The sequence below is a fragment of the Spodoptera frugiperda genome, chromosome 25 (assembly GCF_023101765.2).
Source record: "Spodoptera frugiperda isolate SF20-4 chromosome 25, AGI-APGP_CSIRO_Sfru_2.0, whole genome shotgun sequence".
Taxonomy (NCBI): Eukaryota; Metazoa; Arthropoda; class Insecta; order Lepidoptera; family Noctuidae; genus Spodoptera; species Spodoptera frugiperda.
This window is the reverse complement of record NC_064236.1, coordinates 9,140,305-9,158,935: the sequence shown is the minus strand read 5'-3', so window position 1 is coordinate 9,158,935 and position 18,631 is coordinate 9,140,305. Positions and strand designations below refer to the sequence as shown.

General features: G+C 36.5%; 1 protein-coding gene across 7 annotated transcripts in view; it reads left to right on the top strand.

Annotated features, from left to right (window-relative positions):
* Positions 1–18,624, top strand: part of LOC118270986 (insulin-like growth factor 2 mRNA-binding protein 1) — a 62,927-nt gene extending 44,303 nt beyond the window's left edge. For 2 of the 7 annotated variants that reach the window (XM_035586944.2, XM_035586878.2), the window contains exons 2-8: positions 8,701–8,871; positions 9,560–9,946; positions 10,138–10,381; positions 10,537–10,695; positions 10,872–11,075; positions 11,168–11,431; positions 13,657–18,624. In XM_035586944.2, the coding sequence (XP_035442837.1) occupies positions 8,701–8,871; positions 9,560–9,946; positions 10,138–10,381; positions 10,537–10,695; positions 10,872–11,075; positions 11,168–11,431; positions 13,657–13,749 (1,522 nt within the window). In that variant the 3' untranslated portion in view covers positions 13,750–18,624. Of the gene's footprint in view, positions 1–2,521; positions 2,702–8,700; positions 8,872–9,559; positions 9,947–10,137; positions 10,382–10,536; positions 10,696–10,871; positions 11,076–11,167; positions 11,432–12,972; positions 13,107–13,656 lie in introns of those variants that run through there. The other 5 variants (XM_050704470.1, XM_035587106.2, XM_035587025.2 and 2 more) reach the window with 4 other exon arrangements.
* Positions 18,625–18,631: the final 7 nt, after the last annotated feature.

Below are 18,631 nucleotides of genomic sequence, written 5' to 3'. Positions count from 1 at the left end.
AGGTTGTCGCGGTCATTTGAAATATTCAGTAGACTTTGTTTTGAAAAATCTAAATCTTTAAGTCTGTGACGTGGTAATTTACGTTGGCCAACGTGAAAATGCACGTCACGACGCCGCAATGTGTCATGTCACCGTGCTTGTAAAATAACCGACTAACACGTAAGTCCCGTATTAATTGGGTGGAAATGCCCAAAAACGAAAAACAATTCCGTGGAATAGCATATAACCGCACCGTTCCACGTTGATGACGTCCGCGTTGTCGTGACGTGACGTGACGTAAAGTGAAGATGTAGACAGGCCTATCATGATTGTGCCGCACCGAACTGCCGCACAAACATTAGTCGGCTTTTGTCGCGCATGTTTGGAGACACCTTAAGAATAAGAAAAGGAATTGTTAATGAGAAATACTTCCAAAATGTGTGAACTTGGGCACACAGTATATCTTGCTATGTTACATGCCGAGTACTCTCTCAGTTCTTTACTCTCTAGGAGTAACAAAGCCATGTTGGGCAGAAATGGAACTGCTCGACCGGAGTAATACCACAGCCTTACAGGAAACCGGCGTGAAATATTTCAGCAGTAGTCACGGACCGTTGACGATATATTCAAGAGGGGGATTACCATTATAACCAACTGGTACAGAGCCTCTGGTGATCGTCTGATTCGTACTTGCTGATTCTCAGGGTTTTACCCAAAAAGTGAAACGAGATTCTTTAACTAAGACTTTGTCATATCTGTAGAAACTTGTCAAAGAGCCGTTTACCTTCCTGAGAGCTTATACTCGGAATTTGTTTAGCAAGGATAGGTAATAACGAATGAAGAATGAGACCATCATTCCCAGATCAAAAAGTTAGGTAACCTACTCTATGCCTTTGTTCGATTTTATCCATACTTCTAGGGACACCTGTGTTACCTGTATGTATGGCCTATTCCATGGCACTCGTAACATGGTGCTTTAACATGCTCGTGGTAGAAATTGCACATGTGTGTAGTGTAGTGTACCTCTGACTTCCTCTTCGGGTTTGGGGATTAAAAACACGTGAATTTCTAATCAAATTTTTAAGCAAATTGAGAATAAAACAAATACTTAAACAACAACTTTTACAACTTTTTAAACATAATAGATACATTATAGACCTAGTGGTATCTATGTACCACCACAGATGGGACCGAGTAGGGCTGATGCTTGATCCGGAGCTGCGGACTACCTAGCGGGTTTACCGGGGCTCCGGCTCGAAAAGCAGGAGAAAAGAGTCTGACACTCCCTCTCGCCTCGCCCAAGGTGGGAGAAGTCATTGGATGATTTCCCCCTCAAAAAAAAGTGGTATCTATGTAAGGAATGTAATCAATAGACCAAGAAGTAGAAATGAGTAACACTTAAAAAAAAAAATAAACCAATTATACTTAAAACGGAGAAATGCTTTGTTTTCTTTGAGCTTAACCTCTGAAACTTTAATGTGGGTTGGTCGTGCTTAATACGAGTAGGTATGCTATGTATGCACAAGTCGGCGCAGTTGTTGCGGTGGACTTTGCACCTGCCGGCAGGTGGTTCAGCCCTTTCCAGCGCCACGTGCCGCTGCCGCACTGTTCAGATTACCTACCAACTGTTCGTTTTTACGAAATTTTTGTTTGAAATAAAATACTGATTGTTTTCGTTTATTTTCCTACTATTCCTACATTATTCGGTAAATATTTATGTACCTAGTTTTTTTAATATATTACAATAGTTTACCACTCTAATTTTTTAAAATAATCGGATTAAGGTACCTAGATTAGTAAATAGTATGTCTGGAAATGGGATATGGGATAGTAAGCCTCGTGGACAAAACTAGTTAGTTCTTACCCACCTAGGTATTAAATAAATTATTCATTTTGAGTTGATATTTGTTACAATAATTAGGCAGTGTGTTTACTTGTTTAGTTGGAAATCAGTTGCCATTATTGAGCCAAGTCTGGTGGATGACCTGCTGCCTTGCCTCTGCTATCTTGATCATATTAGTGCTTGGTCATGATCTGCTGAGGGTCGAAGAAGAAACAATTGAAATGTCCTTGCAAAGTAACTTCTGCATATTCCTAATATGCAAAGAATGCAATTTTAAGAAAGTAATTTGTGTAGTGGTGTAGGTGTTTTGATGGACTGATATAAGGATAGGAGTTTTACTAGTGTTGTTTTTTATTCACAGTTTGTTGTCATAGTAACTTCCATTTCATTAAAATTAAATGATAATTATAAAGTTATCATTTGAGTTAATTGAAGTATGAATTTTAAGTTTAAATGATAGTGGATTAGTGAATGGCATAGATTGTTTTTATCAGAATGCGGGCGGGTGGAGGGCGGTACGGCATTCAGTCGTTTTGCATTGCAAGTCCGTCCTGAGCCCGCGTCGCGTCCGTCCGCTATACTGTCGCTACTCAGCCCGGTTCGAGTCGGTTCACTCATTCTTCAGTCACACGGCAACACTCGCAGTTGCGCCACAGTTCATGTACGAATTGGCTTGGTTCATCACTCCTTCCGGTCGTTTTGTACATTAAATATACTTCATGTACTAGAAATTGTAGTACACTTTGTTGTTTTAAATTTGATTTGTAATCGTGGTGGAAGTAGTGAAATTGAAAGCGTTGGTACGCAACCACTTCAAGCGCGGTGCTGTGTTAAGTTTGACATCTTTCCTATGGAATACAGAATGGCGAAATATCGCAGGTATGTTAAGTTTTGTAGAATATCTTGTCCAAAGGAATACGCCCACATTAACACAAGAACGCTGCTGGAGTCGTTTTGTTGCGATAGCTAATGTAAGAGACAGAATTTTGGAATTCCTTTATTACTTACTGACATAGATTTCCAAAATGCAGTAAAAGCTTTATGATGCATCAATAAATTCGATGCACATGAACACGTGGTGCGTAAAGAAAATGGCGGCGCGCAGAGCTGCCGCCCCGCCGGTATTACGGCTTGTCGCGGCGCGTTCATGAATCACTGATACCGAACGTGCCGGCATCGCCAGCCTTCGTCATGCTATGATATGGGTTTATTGATAGGAACTTGCATATGTATAATACATGATTTCAACAATCTATTAAAAACCAACCAGTGGGTGTTTGGTTAAAATTAGTATTTAACGGTAAAATGGGGTGAATAGAAAATCAGGGGGTAAAATAGAAAAAAAAAATTATTAGGATTATTAGTTTGTTTTCATGTTTTTGGTTTTAATAGAGCAATTTTGGTTTTAATAATGAATTAATAAAAAATATTAAAATGGTGTAAACAGTTCTAAATTGAACACTAAACACAACAAAATGTTGTTCCTATTCACCCCTGATTTGTTTCTATTCACCCCGTTTTACGGTATTGTTACTATACAATACAACAATTATACAATCACTACGTTACATATGTCTGGTAGTAAAATAGTAATGAAGTGTGAGCGAAGGATTTTCCATAACGTACGGCATATTATATTATAGGTACATAATTTATATTATAACCCAGCCAGTATTCATATACCGAGAAGTATATCTGTGGCTTAGATCATACAATGATAAGTGCATATTATTGCTCAATTCGACTTTTTTAATACAGGTACTACAGGTTGTAGTGCTGTACTATAAAAAAAACAATAAGAATAAATAGGTCAAGTTAACAACTAAGTACTTGATAGGGACCAGGTTTACACTTAGTAATAATTGCAAAAGAAACATCGTAAGCCGTTATAAGACAATTACAAATACATGCAATATACAATATACAATATATTGTAACAAATATAACCTGTATTTATAGTATATTCTAACCTGAATAGACAAATAGCTATGTGAATAAATAGTATACCAAGTTTATGCAAACTTGTAGGTATACATACATACTCGGTAATGCGCTTATGCAGCAGCAGATGCAACAATCCTATTAAATATTGTGGTTACTACATAAATACATGAGATATTCAAGTGAATTTGAACCAATTACGTGCTATCAAACAGGTTTAGACGACACCCCAGAATATTGAGCCGCCTTTTTGGACGAACGACTGAACTTGCTAAGAAACTAGTTAGACTGCTCTGAAATTGTTGACTCGTTCTGGTTACGCCTGTTAAAATTGCAATGCATTGATTTGGTTAATTCGAGGTGGCTAATGCTATTGTTGTACGCTATTTCCTGTTGAAATACTCTCCGTACGGACAACTACGATATGAATATTTTATCTTAAAATATTTTTTTAATAACCAGAATTTATGTAGTCATTAATATCTGGCCCTAAATTGTGTTATCTAATAATTACATGCATTTTAAAACGGGCCGTCTCGACCGGAGTACACGGTCTTACCGAAACTCGGCGTGAAACCACGCTATTATGTTGTATTTCATCGTGTGAGGTTGGCTTGTAAAAGTGTAGATGTATGTCATGAACATCACTTACCCAAAACCTTACCGTTATTGTTAAGTTATTCTTAAGTTATTGAACTATTTTTTATCTATGAAATTGAAGTCCATAAAATAACGAAATATCTACAAAGCTAAATAAAATGGGTTACCTACAGTCTTAGAAGATTCGCAATAAGTATACATTATAGTGGGGCTACACACGTGTGTCGAACAGTTGTAACTGTATTAAAAGAATACATTTTTCGATTGAAAAAGGGTTTCGTTTTTTAGAATTTGATCAAAACAAAGGGGAAACATATTCAATTTAAAAAGTAGAGTATTCGAGAAATTCTTCTTCCCTTAAAAAATGTAAAAAATTAAGAGGAACAAAGGTGTGTACACTAAAGTGTTTTAGTTTTATTTAGTATCTATAGCTTTACCTATTCTATACTTCACATAGTACATAGGATACCATATTATATTATTTATTACACCTTTTCCTTTCATGGAACCGCAGGTCCCGGGCTTCCTTAAAATTTAGTCGAAATTGGTATGGAGCCTTCCCCAATTTTCAAGGTAGAAAGCTACAAATCGCTATGCGGACTACTTGTGACTAACAAAATAATCGTGTGTATTTTTTCTGTAATCTTCTCAATCTCATTTGCACACTACACACATTACGATTTAGCTATGCAGTGTAAAGGTACAAACGAATACTTTTAATATGAATATTTTAATTTACTCTGCCATTGACTTTTTTTTCCAAAAGACTTTTCCTAAATCGCGATAAACGCATTTATTGACTTAAAACTAGTACGTAATAATAAAAAATGCATCGTTTTCCTATCTTCAGATCGCCCGAAATATATTTTTTCATGTATTTTGGGCATACATATTTTATTCTTTCCAGGAAGTTTCATTCGATATTTTAGCTTTTGCTAGCGGCTGCGCCCGAGTTCCCATCGAATAAAAAGTAGGAACCTGTAACCCAAGTGAGCTTACACCCTGTCTGTATACCAAATTTCATCAAAATCCGTTGAGTAGTTTCAGCGTGATTGACGGATAAACATCCAAACAAATAAACAAACTTTCACGTTTATAATATTAAATGTCACGCATTGCATAACATTCTTCTCACAGTTTTGCACTCTTTTAAAGTTGTGTAATTATGTTATATGTTATGAGGAATTAGGAGTGTTATTGAAATACGTTATTATTAAATTAAACCTTATAATGCGTCTAACTGCCACACACTTTATGATTACTTTAGACATTTTATGATTACTTGAAACTATTATTCCTTAGTAACGATTTTGTATCGAAAGCAATTGCTAAGTACTAGGTTAAGTATTCATTAAATGACAGAATAATAAATAATAAAATAATAATAAAGAATCAGTCATTAGTCATCATAGCCTCAAGGTTTAGGTTCTGAGATCCAAAATTTTGGAAGTACCGATGTAGCTTTTCCAATAGTTTCGCGTCGCGTTCGCTTAAGAACTGAATGCTAAAACTGTAAGCGTGGTGATTACTGGTCATTTCAAGTTTGATGTGAGCATTGTTGAGAAGACGTCTTTACCCAGCACTAAAATCTCTGACCTCTTAAAATTGCATGCTTGCATTGTATAATCTTATTCGAGTACATCTTTTGTATGATATTTTCGATTTGGTACTCATTAGTTATGCTGTTGAGACGAGTATAGTCTATTTAAGGTGCACTTCTCAGCTGAAAGCGTACTTCTTATGGTTGTAATAAGAAAGATTACTTCAAAAGAATTTTTACCCACCTATGATGGTATAAGGATGATTTTTCTTTGCACACGGCAACTTGTCCGCAAAAACATAAATAAATGGTACGTATTCTCATACCCAGTAGTGACTAATTACGCGAGCCTAGAGTTACTAGGTACGAAAAGCTCACGGCTCATGTCGCCCTGTCATGTCCCATGCAAATTCCGAAATGGCAGGAATCATAAAAGGTAATCATCAATGTCATAATATAAAATCATAAACCAATTACACACATCCGCAGTAAAATGTAAAAATGAATTCAACTAGCAGTAGTACCAATATTGTTGTGACATTCGATGACGTACAGTGATAAATAATATATGTACTGTAATCTGTTGTCAATAGGTTGTTGACCCCGAGTGTGGTAACGTGCGAGACGGAGAAGTTGAGACGAGTGAGATATAATATAATTTCGTTATAAGGATATTCACAGTTACATTATACATTAAATATATATCGAAACTAATAATCTATGATATATTCTATGTACACCATTATTACCTCACTTTAGGTAGTATGTACTGAAGAGGAAATAGATGCGCGGAGATATTGATTTACGAGAGTGCAATGACCCTAAGAAAACCAATATGGACGTGTCTTACTAAACACAGAAACGAATAGATATTACTCATCTTTGTTTTCTTTTAAATAATTTAAAATATAATATTTATACCGTTTTATACATATTATTAATACGTAGGTAATTATAAAAATAGTACTCATTGGTAATTAAATTAATAAATTACTGCATTTGTTAAAACACTAATTGCATCTACTTTGTATTTTATGCATTGCAAATAATGTATTTGTTTATCTGGTAAAGCAACGACCGCTTTATTTCTGTTGATCAATAATGAAACTATAACAAAGCAAATCACAAATCGTCAGTTGTGGGCTCTGTGGTATTTATATTTATAGGTGTATTTAAGTGTGGTTAGTAGGTAGGTATAGGTAGGTACGTTCAGTATGAGGGGTCATGCATTGAGCGAGTGCAATGGAACGGAGTTGTGAATGGCTTGCGGGTAGTGGGGAGATTCGGGGAGAGGTCGCGCGGGGGGCACCGGGCGGCTGCCGGCGTCGGGCCGCTGCGCCGCGGGCGTAGTGACGAGGGCGCGGATGATGTCATCTCCGGAGCTCCGCCATTTTGTAGCCAATGATATCCGATCTAATGAAATGTTTGCAAATTGTATTTTACTATTTATTTGGATGCTATTCTGCCACTAACATTTGTACCCACCAATATTTCCAACATCGAACTTGAATGTGTTGGTGTATGCTGTAATCTCTGCATCCTTTTTTGTTTTATCTCAACCTGTAGCATGAGATTACTTTTGGTAGGGCTTAGTGCAATAATTCTGTAATCGTCAGATCGGTAACGGACAGAGTGCGTTGAGTCAGACTGAAAACGTGAAACACCTGTCGTGGGACGGTTATGAGTCGTACGTAGTGGCGTAGCGTTCCATTACGTACCCTGTCGACCTTTTCCTGCTCGGCCTCTTGCGATGAACTACATGAACAATATGACATACTCGTAATGCTTCCTTGTCAGCATTGTTATTGACTTACGAAAGCGGATAAATTGACTTATTTGTTCTGTTCTGTTTTTAAAAACGTTGCCCCACATTAGGATTTTCTCCTGTGTCGTGGGTGCGTTTACAAACATACAATTTCACATGCACGTGACACCCAGATCCGAAACAACAATTTGTGGATCACACAAAGAGTTGCTCGGTGCGGGAATCGAACCCGCTACACGTGGCACGGCAGCCAGTTGCCCAGCCACCGCGCCAACCGTGCAGTCAAAAAATTTTTTTTGTAAATATGTCAAGCCTAATATTTTGTACTTTAAGATCTACTCTATTCCTAAGTTATTGTATCGCAATTGTACTAGCGTCATGATAATTTTACTATTGGAAAAAACATAACCCTTCCTTGGCAGTCGGGTAAAAAGTAAACCAGTGAGATTGAAACTTTTCAGATGATAGCGATAAAACATTAAAACGTGTGAAACTCTATCATGCGAAATTAATCGATTTGAATTTGAAGTATTTATAGGTGCTAGTTAATAATAGATATACTTAAACATAAAATAAATAAAACATTGTTGTATACAATGTGATAGGGGTGAGACTTCTAACCCGTTAAGGGTGAGTACTACATCTAATTGTATCGACAAAAAAAAATATAGGGGGGTGAACCCCCTCCCCCTAAAAATTATGGCTATTTTAATATTTTTTTCAGTTTATGTGATATCAAAGGTTGTATGCGTCGTAGAAACAAAAGAAAAACGACAAACGGTAGCTAATAACCTTGGCTAACTAATTCATTGCTTTTTTCATATGTTTGATAATATTTTTGTGAGAAAAAAAATCATTTCTGAATATTATTACCGAAAACTCGCTATTTTTCAATATTTTTAATTGGGGTTTCAACCCCCCATATTATTTTTTTCGTCGATAAAATTAGATGTAGTACTCAGCCTTAACGGGTAGAAGTCCCACCCCTATCACATTGTATAAGTGGTTAAGTGAATATATCGCTTCTCGCAGCCGGTCATCAAAAGTTCTCATCAGTGGGCTACCTCTACATATCCGCTTCGACAACATCGAACCGCTGCTCTCACAGTATGGCAACGTACAACACTGCGACAAAGCCAACTCGCGCGATGCCAACACCCAAGCGGTGTTCATCACTTTCGAGACTCCGGAGCAGGCGCAGCAGTGAGTATTGTCCTTGACGGTTGAGCTGCGTTGTGTGCACCGTCTGCTTCGATTACTACATTCTTCTTCGCATAACTTTCGACGTTCGCATGTCTTGTATCTATTGCGTTAACATTCTGCTTTATTGCTGTCCACCTTTCCTCGGTAGATTAGAAGTACATAATAATAATTAGAACGCGACAGCGTGTGTAAAATCACAAAGGGCACTGCTTATGGTTTGTGTTTTCATTTTACAATTTGTTTTTAAAGACACTGGGCATAAATGTTGGTCTAAACGTAGCCAAAGATGTACCGAGGGGTCGTATGCCTAGTAATTTCCTGTGTGCGCGTACGTGTACCTTGTGAGTACATAGAGTGCAGCATATTTATGTACTGACCATAATGATGTTTATAAAGATAAAGCAATGATTTATTTATAAATATCGAAAAATATTAAACCTATAATCACGCTGTACCATTATAGAAAAACTAAATCTCGGACAGTATTTGATGCCCGTCTTGTTTGAATTGTACCATTTCCTAAGTTACTGTTAAATACCTTGGTCATTATTTGTTCCTTTTTTACTTATGGTTTTAAAAAAAAGATGTCTTAGAACACGCGTGGGTTGGTTGTGAGTGTTTTTGTGTTTTGCTTGTTCTCTGGTGGGCGTAAAGTATTTTTTTGACGTGTTTGTAAAAATTGTTTCAGAGCCATCAATGGTTTGAATGGATGCGAGTTAGAGGGCAGTCGGATGAAGGTAGAGGCAGCTGAGCAAAACACCCGTGGCGTCAGGCGCGGACGCCCTGGTGGCGGCCGCGGCGGCGGCGGTGCCACCGGTGGCGGCTCGCGACCCACCGACTTCCCATTGCGGCTCCTCGTCCAGAGCGACATGGTCGGCGCCATCATCGGCCGCCAGGGCAGCACCATCCGCCTCATTACACAACAGAGCCGTGCACGCGTTGATGTCCACCGCAAGGACAACGTTGGTTCTCTTGAGAAAGCTATTACCATATATGGTAATCCTGAGAACTGCACTAATGCATGCAAAAGAATATTGGAAGTCATGCAACAGGAAGCCAACAACACCAACAAGGGGTAAGATATTATTAGCAAAAATTACTACACATCTAATTATTGCTTACTAGGGGTTTGCTCCTACTAGCACCACAAAACAACATTCGCACAACTACATCATAAAAGATTTAATTGATGATGAAATTAAATTAAATTTGTGGATATAATAATTTGATTTATGACGATAATAATAAAATATTTTTTTTTTTCAGTGAGATTAGCCTCAAAATTTTGGCTCACAATAACCTAATCGGCCGTATTATTGGCAAAGGCGGTAACACTATTAAAAGAATCATGCAAGAAACTGATACGAAGATTACCGTCTCCTCCATCAATGATATCAACAGTTTCAATTTGGAGCGCATCATCACAGTTAAGGGCACTATTGAAAATATGGCTAAAGCGGAATCGCAGATTTCAGCCAAGCTTCGCCAGAGCTACGAAAGTGATTTGCAGGTATTTACTACATCATAATCGTCATAATAACACAATAGTCCACCGAAAATGTCTGTGACTGTTTCGAAGTCGAACCTTATTAAATAGCTTATCATAAGAATATGTATGTAATTTGTTAATAGTTAATTTAATTAATCTTCACATTTTCGTTTTAGATGCTGGCACCGCAAAGCATTATGTTCCCAGGGCTGCACCCCATGGCCATGATGTCCACCGGACGTGGATTCTGCGGCGCTCCTCCACCATTCCCGCCTCCAATATACGCTCCTCTGCCGGGCCAGGGCGGGGCACAGCAGGGAGCTGGCGACTCACAGGTACTACACTTGATCATTGATCGACTTATAACAATCTCGATTCACTTGTTTAACTGATTTTAACTATTATAGACAAAATAAAATGATATAGTAATAGTAACATTGTGTTTAAGATCGGGACATTACTATAAAAATTTAATAAACTGGATTATTACATCGACGTTTTTGTTTAACAGGAAACAACTTACTTGTACATCCCAAACAATGCCGTGGGCGCCATCATCGGTACGAAGGGCCTGCACATTCGTAACATCATAAGATTCAGCAACGCATCTGTGAAGATAGCTCCTCTGGAGCAAGACAAGCAAGGCGAGAACCAAAGCAATCCCCAACAGGAGCGTAAGGTCACCATTGTTGGCAGCCCTGAGGCTCAATGGAAGGTGTGTACATTAACCCTTGAATATTTATTTTTAAGTGATGTTTTCAGACCCCAGAGGTCCACTGTCTACCATGTTTGGCATTATTTTTACAGGCTCAGTATCTCATCTTCGAGAAGATGCGAGAAGAAGGTTTCATGTCAGGCTCTGATGACGTGCGGCTTACAGTGGAGATAGTGGTGGCTTCATCCCAGGTCGGCCGTATCATCGGCAAAGGCGGGCAAAACGTACGGGAGCTGCAACGCGTAACAGGATCGCTAATTAAGCTTCCCGAACAACCACAGCAGCAGCAGGGCGGCGGGCAGCAACAGGATCACGATACAACAGTGCATATCGTCGGCCCCTTCTACAGCGTGCAGGTACGAATACAAAATAAGCCACGACGACACGGCACAATAGTGTTAAAATGCTGCATAATTTAGCCGTTTACGAGATGCTCGTGTGATAACATCATTCTATTATTTGGTGCTACAATAGTCAAAAACGATAACGGAAATGTTAGTTATTACTTCGATACATTTTTGAATGACTTAATAAAACACCAAAAAAGCAATGGGAGTCACAGTGTCAGGAAAACACAAATGCAAGCAGTGATATGGTTTCAAATGAGATTGCTGTCATAGTGAGGATTCAGGGGACGTTTTTGTATTACATTTTATTATTCTATTATTATACGTTACCGCCTCGAACACATGTTACCGCCATCGTAATAAAGAACTCTTCATAAATACTAGCTGAGAAGTAATTATTAAATGTTTTTGAGTACGGCTGTTAGATTCGCTTCGAGTAGGTGAAGGAAATTACTTTTATTTAATTCAGTTTTCGGCACATGTGTTGTACTCGTTTAAACAGTAAAACTATCCGATAAGGTACAAGAACGGAATTGTCTCACCAATCTAATAAATTAATCCGGACATTATTCCTAGTAGCTTATTACATACTAGTATAATATTTGGTCAAGAAGTTAATACTAAAATTTTAATAAAGCCAAATAGTATTTTAAACAATTAAATGACCAGCTTCACATCCAAGATTTATATTGGGATGAAATCATAAAAAATACTACATAGTAAAATAATTTTCAGATTATTTATTCAATTCACTATATCACAGAAACGTATTTGCGCACTATAAGTAGCTGTATACTATTACTATAGTGGCCTTATCTAATTTGGAAAACATTAATCTTAACTAGAGTATGATGACATCAAGTTACTAGAGAAGTCTTTACAGTAAAATAGTTGTTAAATAATATAGATTAAATATTTAAATAAAATTATGTATAAAACAGCTTCATTATTTTTTGTTGCTGTATTGAACAATTCAATTCGTTAAATTCGTCGCTCTTATGAAATAATAAATTATTTATTAAATACAAAACAATAATCGCAGCCCAAAGTCATCAATTTGTGAATTACCAAATAGAGATCGATTTAAAAAATATATTTATTTGAAATAATCGATTTTAAATTTATAATCTTACAATGACATAATTACTATGAAGATACACCAAACATTGCAGCATTCTAACACTAATTTCTACATTGTTCTTGCATTATGTAATTTTACGGCATTATTAATTGTTAATTCTGTTGTTTTGTTCATAAGTTTGATCATTGTTATGAATTGCCTCTGCGAAATTGTAAATCGGTGGTATAAAATGTGTGGTGCTATAAATTAACTGTATACATGTAGTTACAAGTCCAAAGAAAATCGTTCCTATTCGTTACGTAATATTTATTTATGAAGACATAAGGTGACGCGAAACATGCATTGAAAATGTCAATAAGATAAGTATAATGTTTTACTAAATTGCTGGCGCCATGCGAACTAGTTCACAATGCATTTGAATTTAATTACACAACTCACTGTGGCATAATAAGATATTTACGTTTTGTAGCGGTCACCTGACGCGGGATGAGAGTCATAATCGAGTCACTGCCTGTATAAGGATACAATCCTCAGTGTGAGCCTATGAAATGGCACCACACCAGCCATGGCAAGTTATTTTATGCCTTTGATGCTAAAACATAGGTGAGTTATCCCAGTATTCACGTAAATAAACAGAGTATACTTAATTATTTTATAAGCGAATGTTGTGAGTGACAATAAAATTTATTATAATATATTAAAAACTCTTTAATTTATTGCTACGCCTAATTCATATTGGACTATGTAACTACATGTATAGTTTATTAACATTTTAAACTATATTGCACCAGGTACGATTTATTTTATAAAAAATGTATCATGTTACGTAATGTAAGGAACATGTACAGGTACCACATCATCATCATTGATAATAAAAAATAGTAAACTGTACCAATAACTAAAAGGTTTTTTAAATCAATTATGTATGATTTTTATCTGTTCTGTATGTAATTGCGTGGGATTTATAATTAAGAAAAGAAAGAAAGTTGGTGAAAGCTCTGCGATAATTGTTTTGCAATGCCAATTTTGCTAAGGTTACCGTGTTATTTAATTGACTATTGTGATTTGTTAAATATTGTAATATGGTAAATATTGTAATAGGTACATGTATTTTGAAATTGTATGCTTAATGCTTGCTTGTGTATGTTATCAGTCGGCGCAGCGACGCATTCGTGCAATGGTTGCGCAGGCGAGCGCACCGGGCCGCCGCCGCGCTGCCCAACCGCCGCCTCCCGTGCAGCAGTAAACTGCCTCCCACATGTTCGAGATCCCCGCGCGCCCTCAAGCACCTCTTCACCCTCAAGCCCTCGCAACACCCCGTCAGCTCGGGCAGCCTAGGCCGCCTGCGGTCGCAGTCACCCAATGCTAGCGTCGTCGCAATGATGCGCTCCATCCACTAAACTGGCTTCATATATGCACATAAGTGTTACACAAAGGATAGACGCTGTCGTAAGTAACGCTTCACTTGAATTTAGTGCAGGCAGGCTGTCGAGTTGACAATATAGTGTCCAAATGTTGTTGTTGACATAATTCTATTATTGTAGTGTAAATCTATTGATAAATCCATATTTTATTCCGGGAATTATCTATGTTGATGATTGAATTTGAATATATATTATACATATATAATATTATTCATATACACTATTTTTTAAATAATAATGTGATTGTTATGTTTTCATACCATGTTATTCTGCTACATTGTAAAGAGTTGTCATAGATTGCAATAGTTAGATTATGTTCTGTATACTGTTTACAAATGTTAATAACAATATCTATAATAATAATAATATCACGCCGTTCTCTATACAAACTTGAAGTGCAAATAATGTTTTTGTTATAAAATAATAGTCTAATCTGTTAATCACCGTACTATACTGTTAAATGTAATTTTTAAAGGGTGTGTGGGAAAACCTAACTATGAACGGAAATTACACGACGTTGCTTTAAAGAGGAGGCTCATTGGATAAACGGCTTTGCAAAGTATATTGTAAGAATATTTCTTGAAACGATACACGGAGTTTCTGCATGCTGCTGAGATTGTGTCGTACAATGGTTTCTATTGAACTGATGTGAGTGTTGGGTGATAAGTAACTAATCCAAAGAGTGAACGCCGATCGTGTGTCGAATCGGTCTGACGTAGTAACGAGCCTTGACTTGACTAAGCGCGGCATGGCCGGGAAACGCCCCGCGATTCGCTAGCGTCCCGCGCCTGGCGTCTGCGCCACCGCTCCTATCGTCTATGATATGGAGGCGATGATCTACCTAATATGATGGACAAATATTTTTGATATAATAGTAATTGTTGGAGAGTAAGGAGTAAACTTATGAGTTTTAATTTGTAAGTAACATTTGTTGATCGTTTTCTTTGTAATTTTGTCTTTGTTAGCTTTATAGTGTTTTCTTGTATTGAAAATGTAATACAGAGGTTTGGACATTGAACGATACCGTAGCGTTTAATGGTGCGAGTGTTAACGTCGCGTCCGTCGTATTGTTCGGTTCTATCGTGATATGTTTTATTATTCAATTGTACGATTTGCGTTATCATTGTGCCAAGTGAGATAATTTAAACTATGAGAGATTAAGATTAAGTGAATAATATCAAAATTAATGAAAAGCTTAGATATTTATATGTATAATGTGATAATATATGGAAGTTTTGGCAAAAATGTCACTAAGAATGTACTACATTCTTATTTCCATTTTCTCATTTTTTAGGTTAGATTATAATAAATTATAAATTGTAAGTCGTGAGGAGTTGGTGTAGGCTGAGCCACGATCGGTTGTCGCGTGTGCTCCTCACCTACTCCACTCCTCGCCAGCTGATGTCCCGATACTTCAACACTTGTCTCTAAAAACATCTGGTTACGTCTATTCCGTGTCCCAAATGCATCAAAATAATTTTCAATTCATTAATGTTGGATGGCGTAATAATATTCTTGTTTGCACTTATTGTTTTAGTGCTGAATGTAAAGGGTACAATATGCATGCTTACTTCATACTTATGTTACCCCAGACGGATTACCTAATAATTGAAATGTGATACTTAAATAAAGTTAAAGGTACTGGTTTGTAACGACGACGATCTAATTCATGTCTTACCTTCTCCTATTCCATTATAATTAAAATCAGTTACTATTATTAGGTAATTAATCTAGTAACATATGTATTTTACTGTCAGAATTTAGCTGAATTGTTTTCAGCTATTTCATCTTCCGATAGTATATTGACAATCCATTCATATTTACATTGATTTGATGATTATAGTAACTGTAACTACATATACATACCGGTAAATTCATATTGCGTAGATTAGTCAGTTCGCTATCGGAAGATAAGTCTTTTTTTATTTGTCTTCATATCAGTAATGGTTTTGTACTGATGATTACGTGATTGTGATCAACTGTTTTGCGAATCAGTACAACCTTATTATAATGTAGTAATTTAGTAATCTTGATTTGTTTGATGTTTGAATTGAATAAATTTTTTGTGGTAAATATTAAAATTTTCTGACAAGACCCTGCTACACATTTGGTGATAGTAAAACATATTTCTTTGCAATTTTGTATTGCTTCCACATATTATTATTAAAAAAATAATCTCACATTTGGCAAATAACTCCTTATATAGACAGACGAAAAACAACGTGCTATAGGTGCTTAATATTCAACGATAAACTTAAGATACCAGTTTAAAGGTACGAGCCGTGAGCCGTGAATAAAAACAATTGTCGCCGTTATAATTTTATGATTTACGTACTTGATATAATAAATAGTTCACAAAGCTATAGTTAATCTATGTAGAAGAATGATATATGCTGCCATGTTACATAAATGTAAATAAGCCTCCATAAATAAGTCACTGTTAATTATTGAAGCAGAGTTTGTTGTTATATTTCACTTATACACATTATATTTACAATACATATTTAAGAAAAAGTAAACTAATCGTAAATTTATAACGGCTTATTTTTAATATGACAAATCCGTCTATTATGATTAACGGTACACTATGTAGTACGAGAATAGTACCCGCAAGAGTTTTAAGTACGTGAGTTCCTTTACACGCTACGGATAAGTAATGTTTGTTCTGTGGAGAACAAACGTTAAACAATATGTAAATAACTTATGACATAGAAAACGGACTTCATTTTTACAAACATATCAGGAAGAATAACTGCCTATGATCAGAGAGCAGTGAGAGTCCACTTACTGACATACATGCCGAGACTTACTATTGGTGTTGCGGAACGCGATTGCGACGCAACCAATGCGAATGGTTTATTGTTCGGCCATAATTTAACAAAATGAATGGTTTAGTGATTAAATGTCGTGCGATGGGCAGCTTACTCGTCGCTAACTTTGTTACTCTCCACAATACCTGTATCACTTAAACTTAATGCCAGGAATTAGTGTGTAAAGTACCAATTGATACTATTATTACAATACCTTATGAGTTTTCTAGGGCTCTGAATTTATAAAAACTGAATATGAATGTTTGATACTAGAAGTGAACGATTTTTACGCTATGGCGTATCGTCAGGATGATAAGTCCTTAATATAATCGGCAAATAATTTTACATTCCATATTTCACGAAATAACACCTATTGCTGAAAGATCGACCACCTGCAATTGCGTATTTTAGAGAATTTACTAAATTATAATATAATTTCGCATTGAATGTTATTACTTATATACGGTACGAGTGAAAAATATATGTGTAGATGTATGCAAGCTAATTATTGTTTCGCTAAAGAAAATTGTATGCATTATCGATATTTGAATGTCTTGAATTAATGTTAGAATTCATATTGGTGTAACATTTCCACTCGTTAGTAGATTAACAATATTTTTTCTTGACAAGAAAGAAATTGGCTTGTATTATGTGTTCAATATCGGTCGACTACCTGAGTATTTGGTCGATCGACTATTGTTCGACACACAGACAGCCAGATTCCGCTTGCATCGGCTATCAGAATGGAATATAATATACGGTTACTTTCACTGCGACAGGAAGAGTGTACATATAGGCATGTTGTTTATTCCTTCCAAATGAAAGCAAGAGAGGGTACATTATGATTTGTAATGTTAGGATGCAGAAATAGTTTTAGTTGATTATTATTGTATCGTTGCGAAGTAGTTTAAGTTGATGTAGGCGCGGGTGGCGCGCGGCCACGAGACTGAACTACACCCCTGCCGTCGCGCCCTCGCGCCCATTACTTACATATTGTCATTGTCGCTATTATCATTCTTGTTTGATGGTTCTACTGTTATTTACATTACATTATAATTCTTTCTCGTGTGTGTAACAACTATTTTGTGTATTTACGTGTGAAAGGATCGATTTCATTTTATGGAAACCTCGAGCGCACATTGCATTTTTTTTTTCAATTACTTGTTAATTTTATTTAGTGGGGAAATGGAGCACTCCTTCTGTTGTTCGTATGTTACATCCCCTCCAGTGTATGCTATTGAAGTTTACCGAGTCTATAGTAATAGTGTTTATGTATGTCGTATGTATTTATGTACCTTGCTGGAGCATGTATATCAGTGTGTAGTGTGGTCGCGTGGCGGCCGGGCGGGTGTAGGAACACGTCGTACCGGGCTGGTGGCGGTACCGCCCGGCCAGACTCGTTTCGTGTCGTCGCGTCTCGTCCCGCCCGCCATGTGATAAATATTATTATTATAAAATAAAATAACGGGCGTACATACGCGATCTCATGAGGCGGGACCCACAGCATGCGATATTTTTGTTTAGAATAGGGAAGCTGTTGTTGTTGCTTCTCAAATGAATGTATCAAGGTCCAATATTCATTGATTGATATATTGTTTTTTTTTTTCACTACTCTTGCAGGATAAATTGACATACATAGTCCAACCGCATTTTCTTTAAATTACTGTTATTTTTAGAACCATTTTATAATTGGTATAAGTTCTGAAACTAATAACTACCTCAATATTACTAAATGAATATGATAATTATCTTTGTGCATGTTTTTGGGAACTGAATTTAAAAGAAATACGAAAATTCAATATAGTATAAGATTGCTATTTTAAACATAGTAACAGAAAGTTGTCAAAATTAGGTTTCTTAACGTAATAAAACTGGTGAAATTTGAAATTGTTTT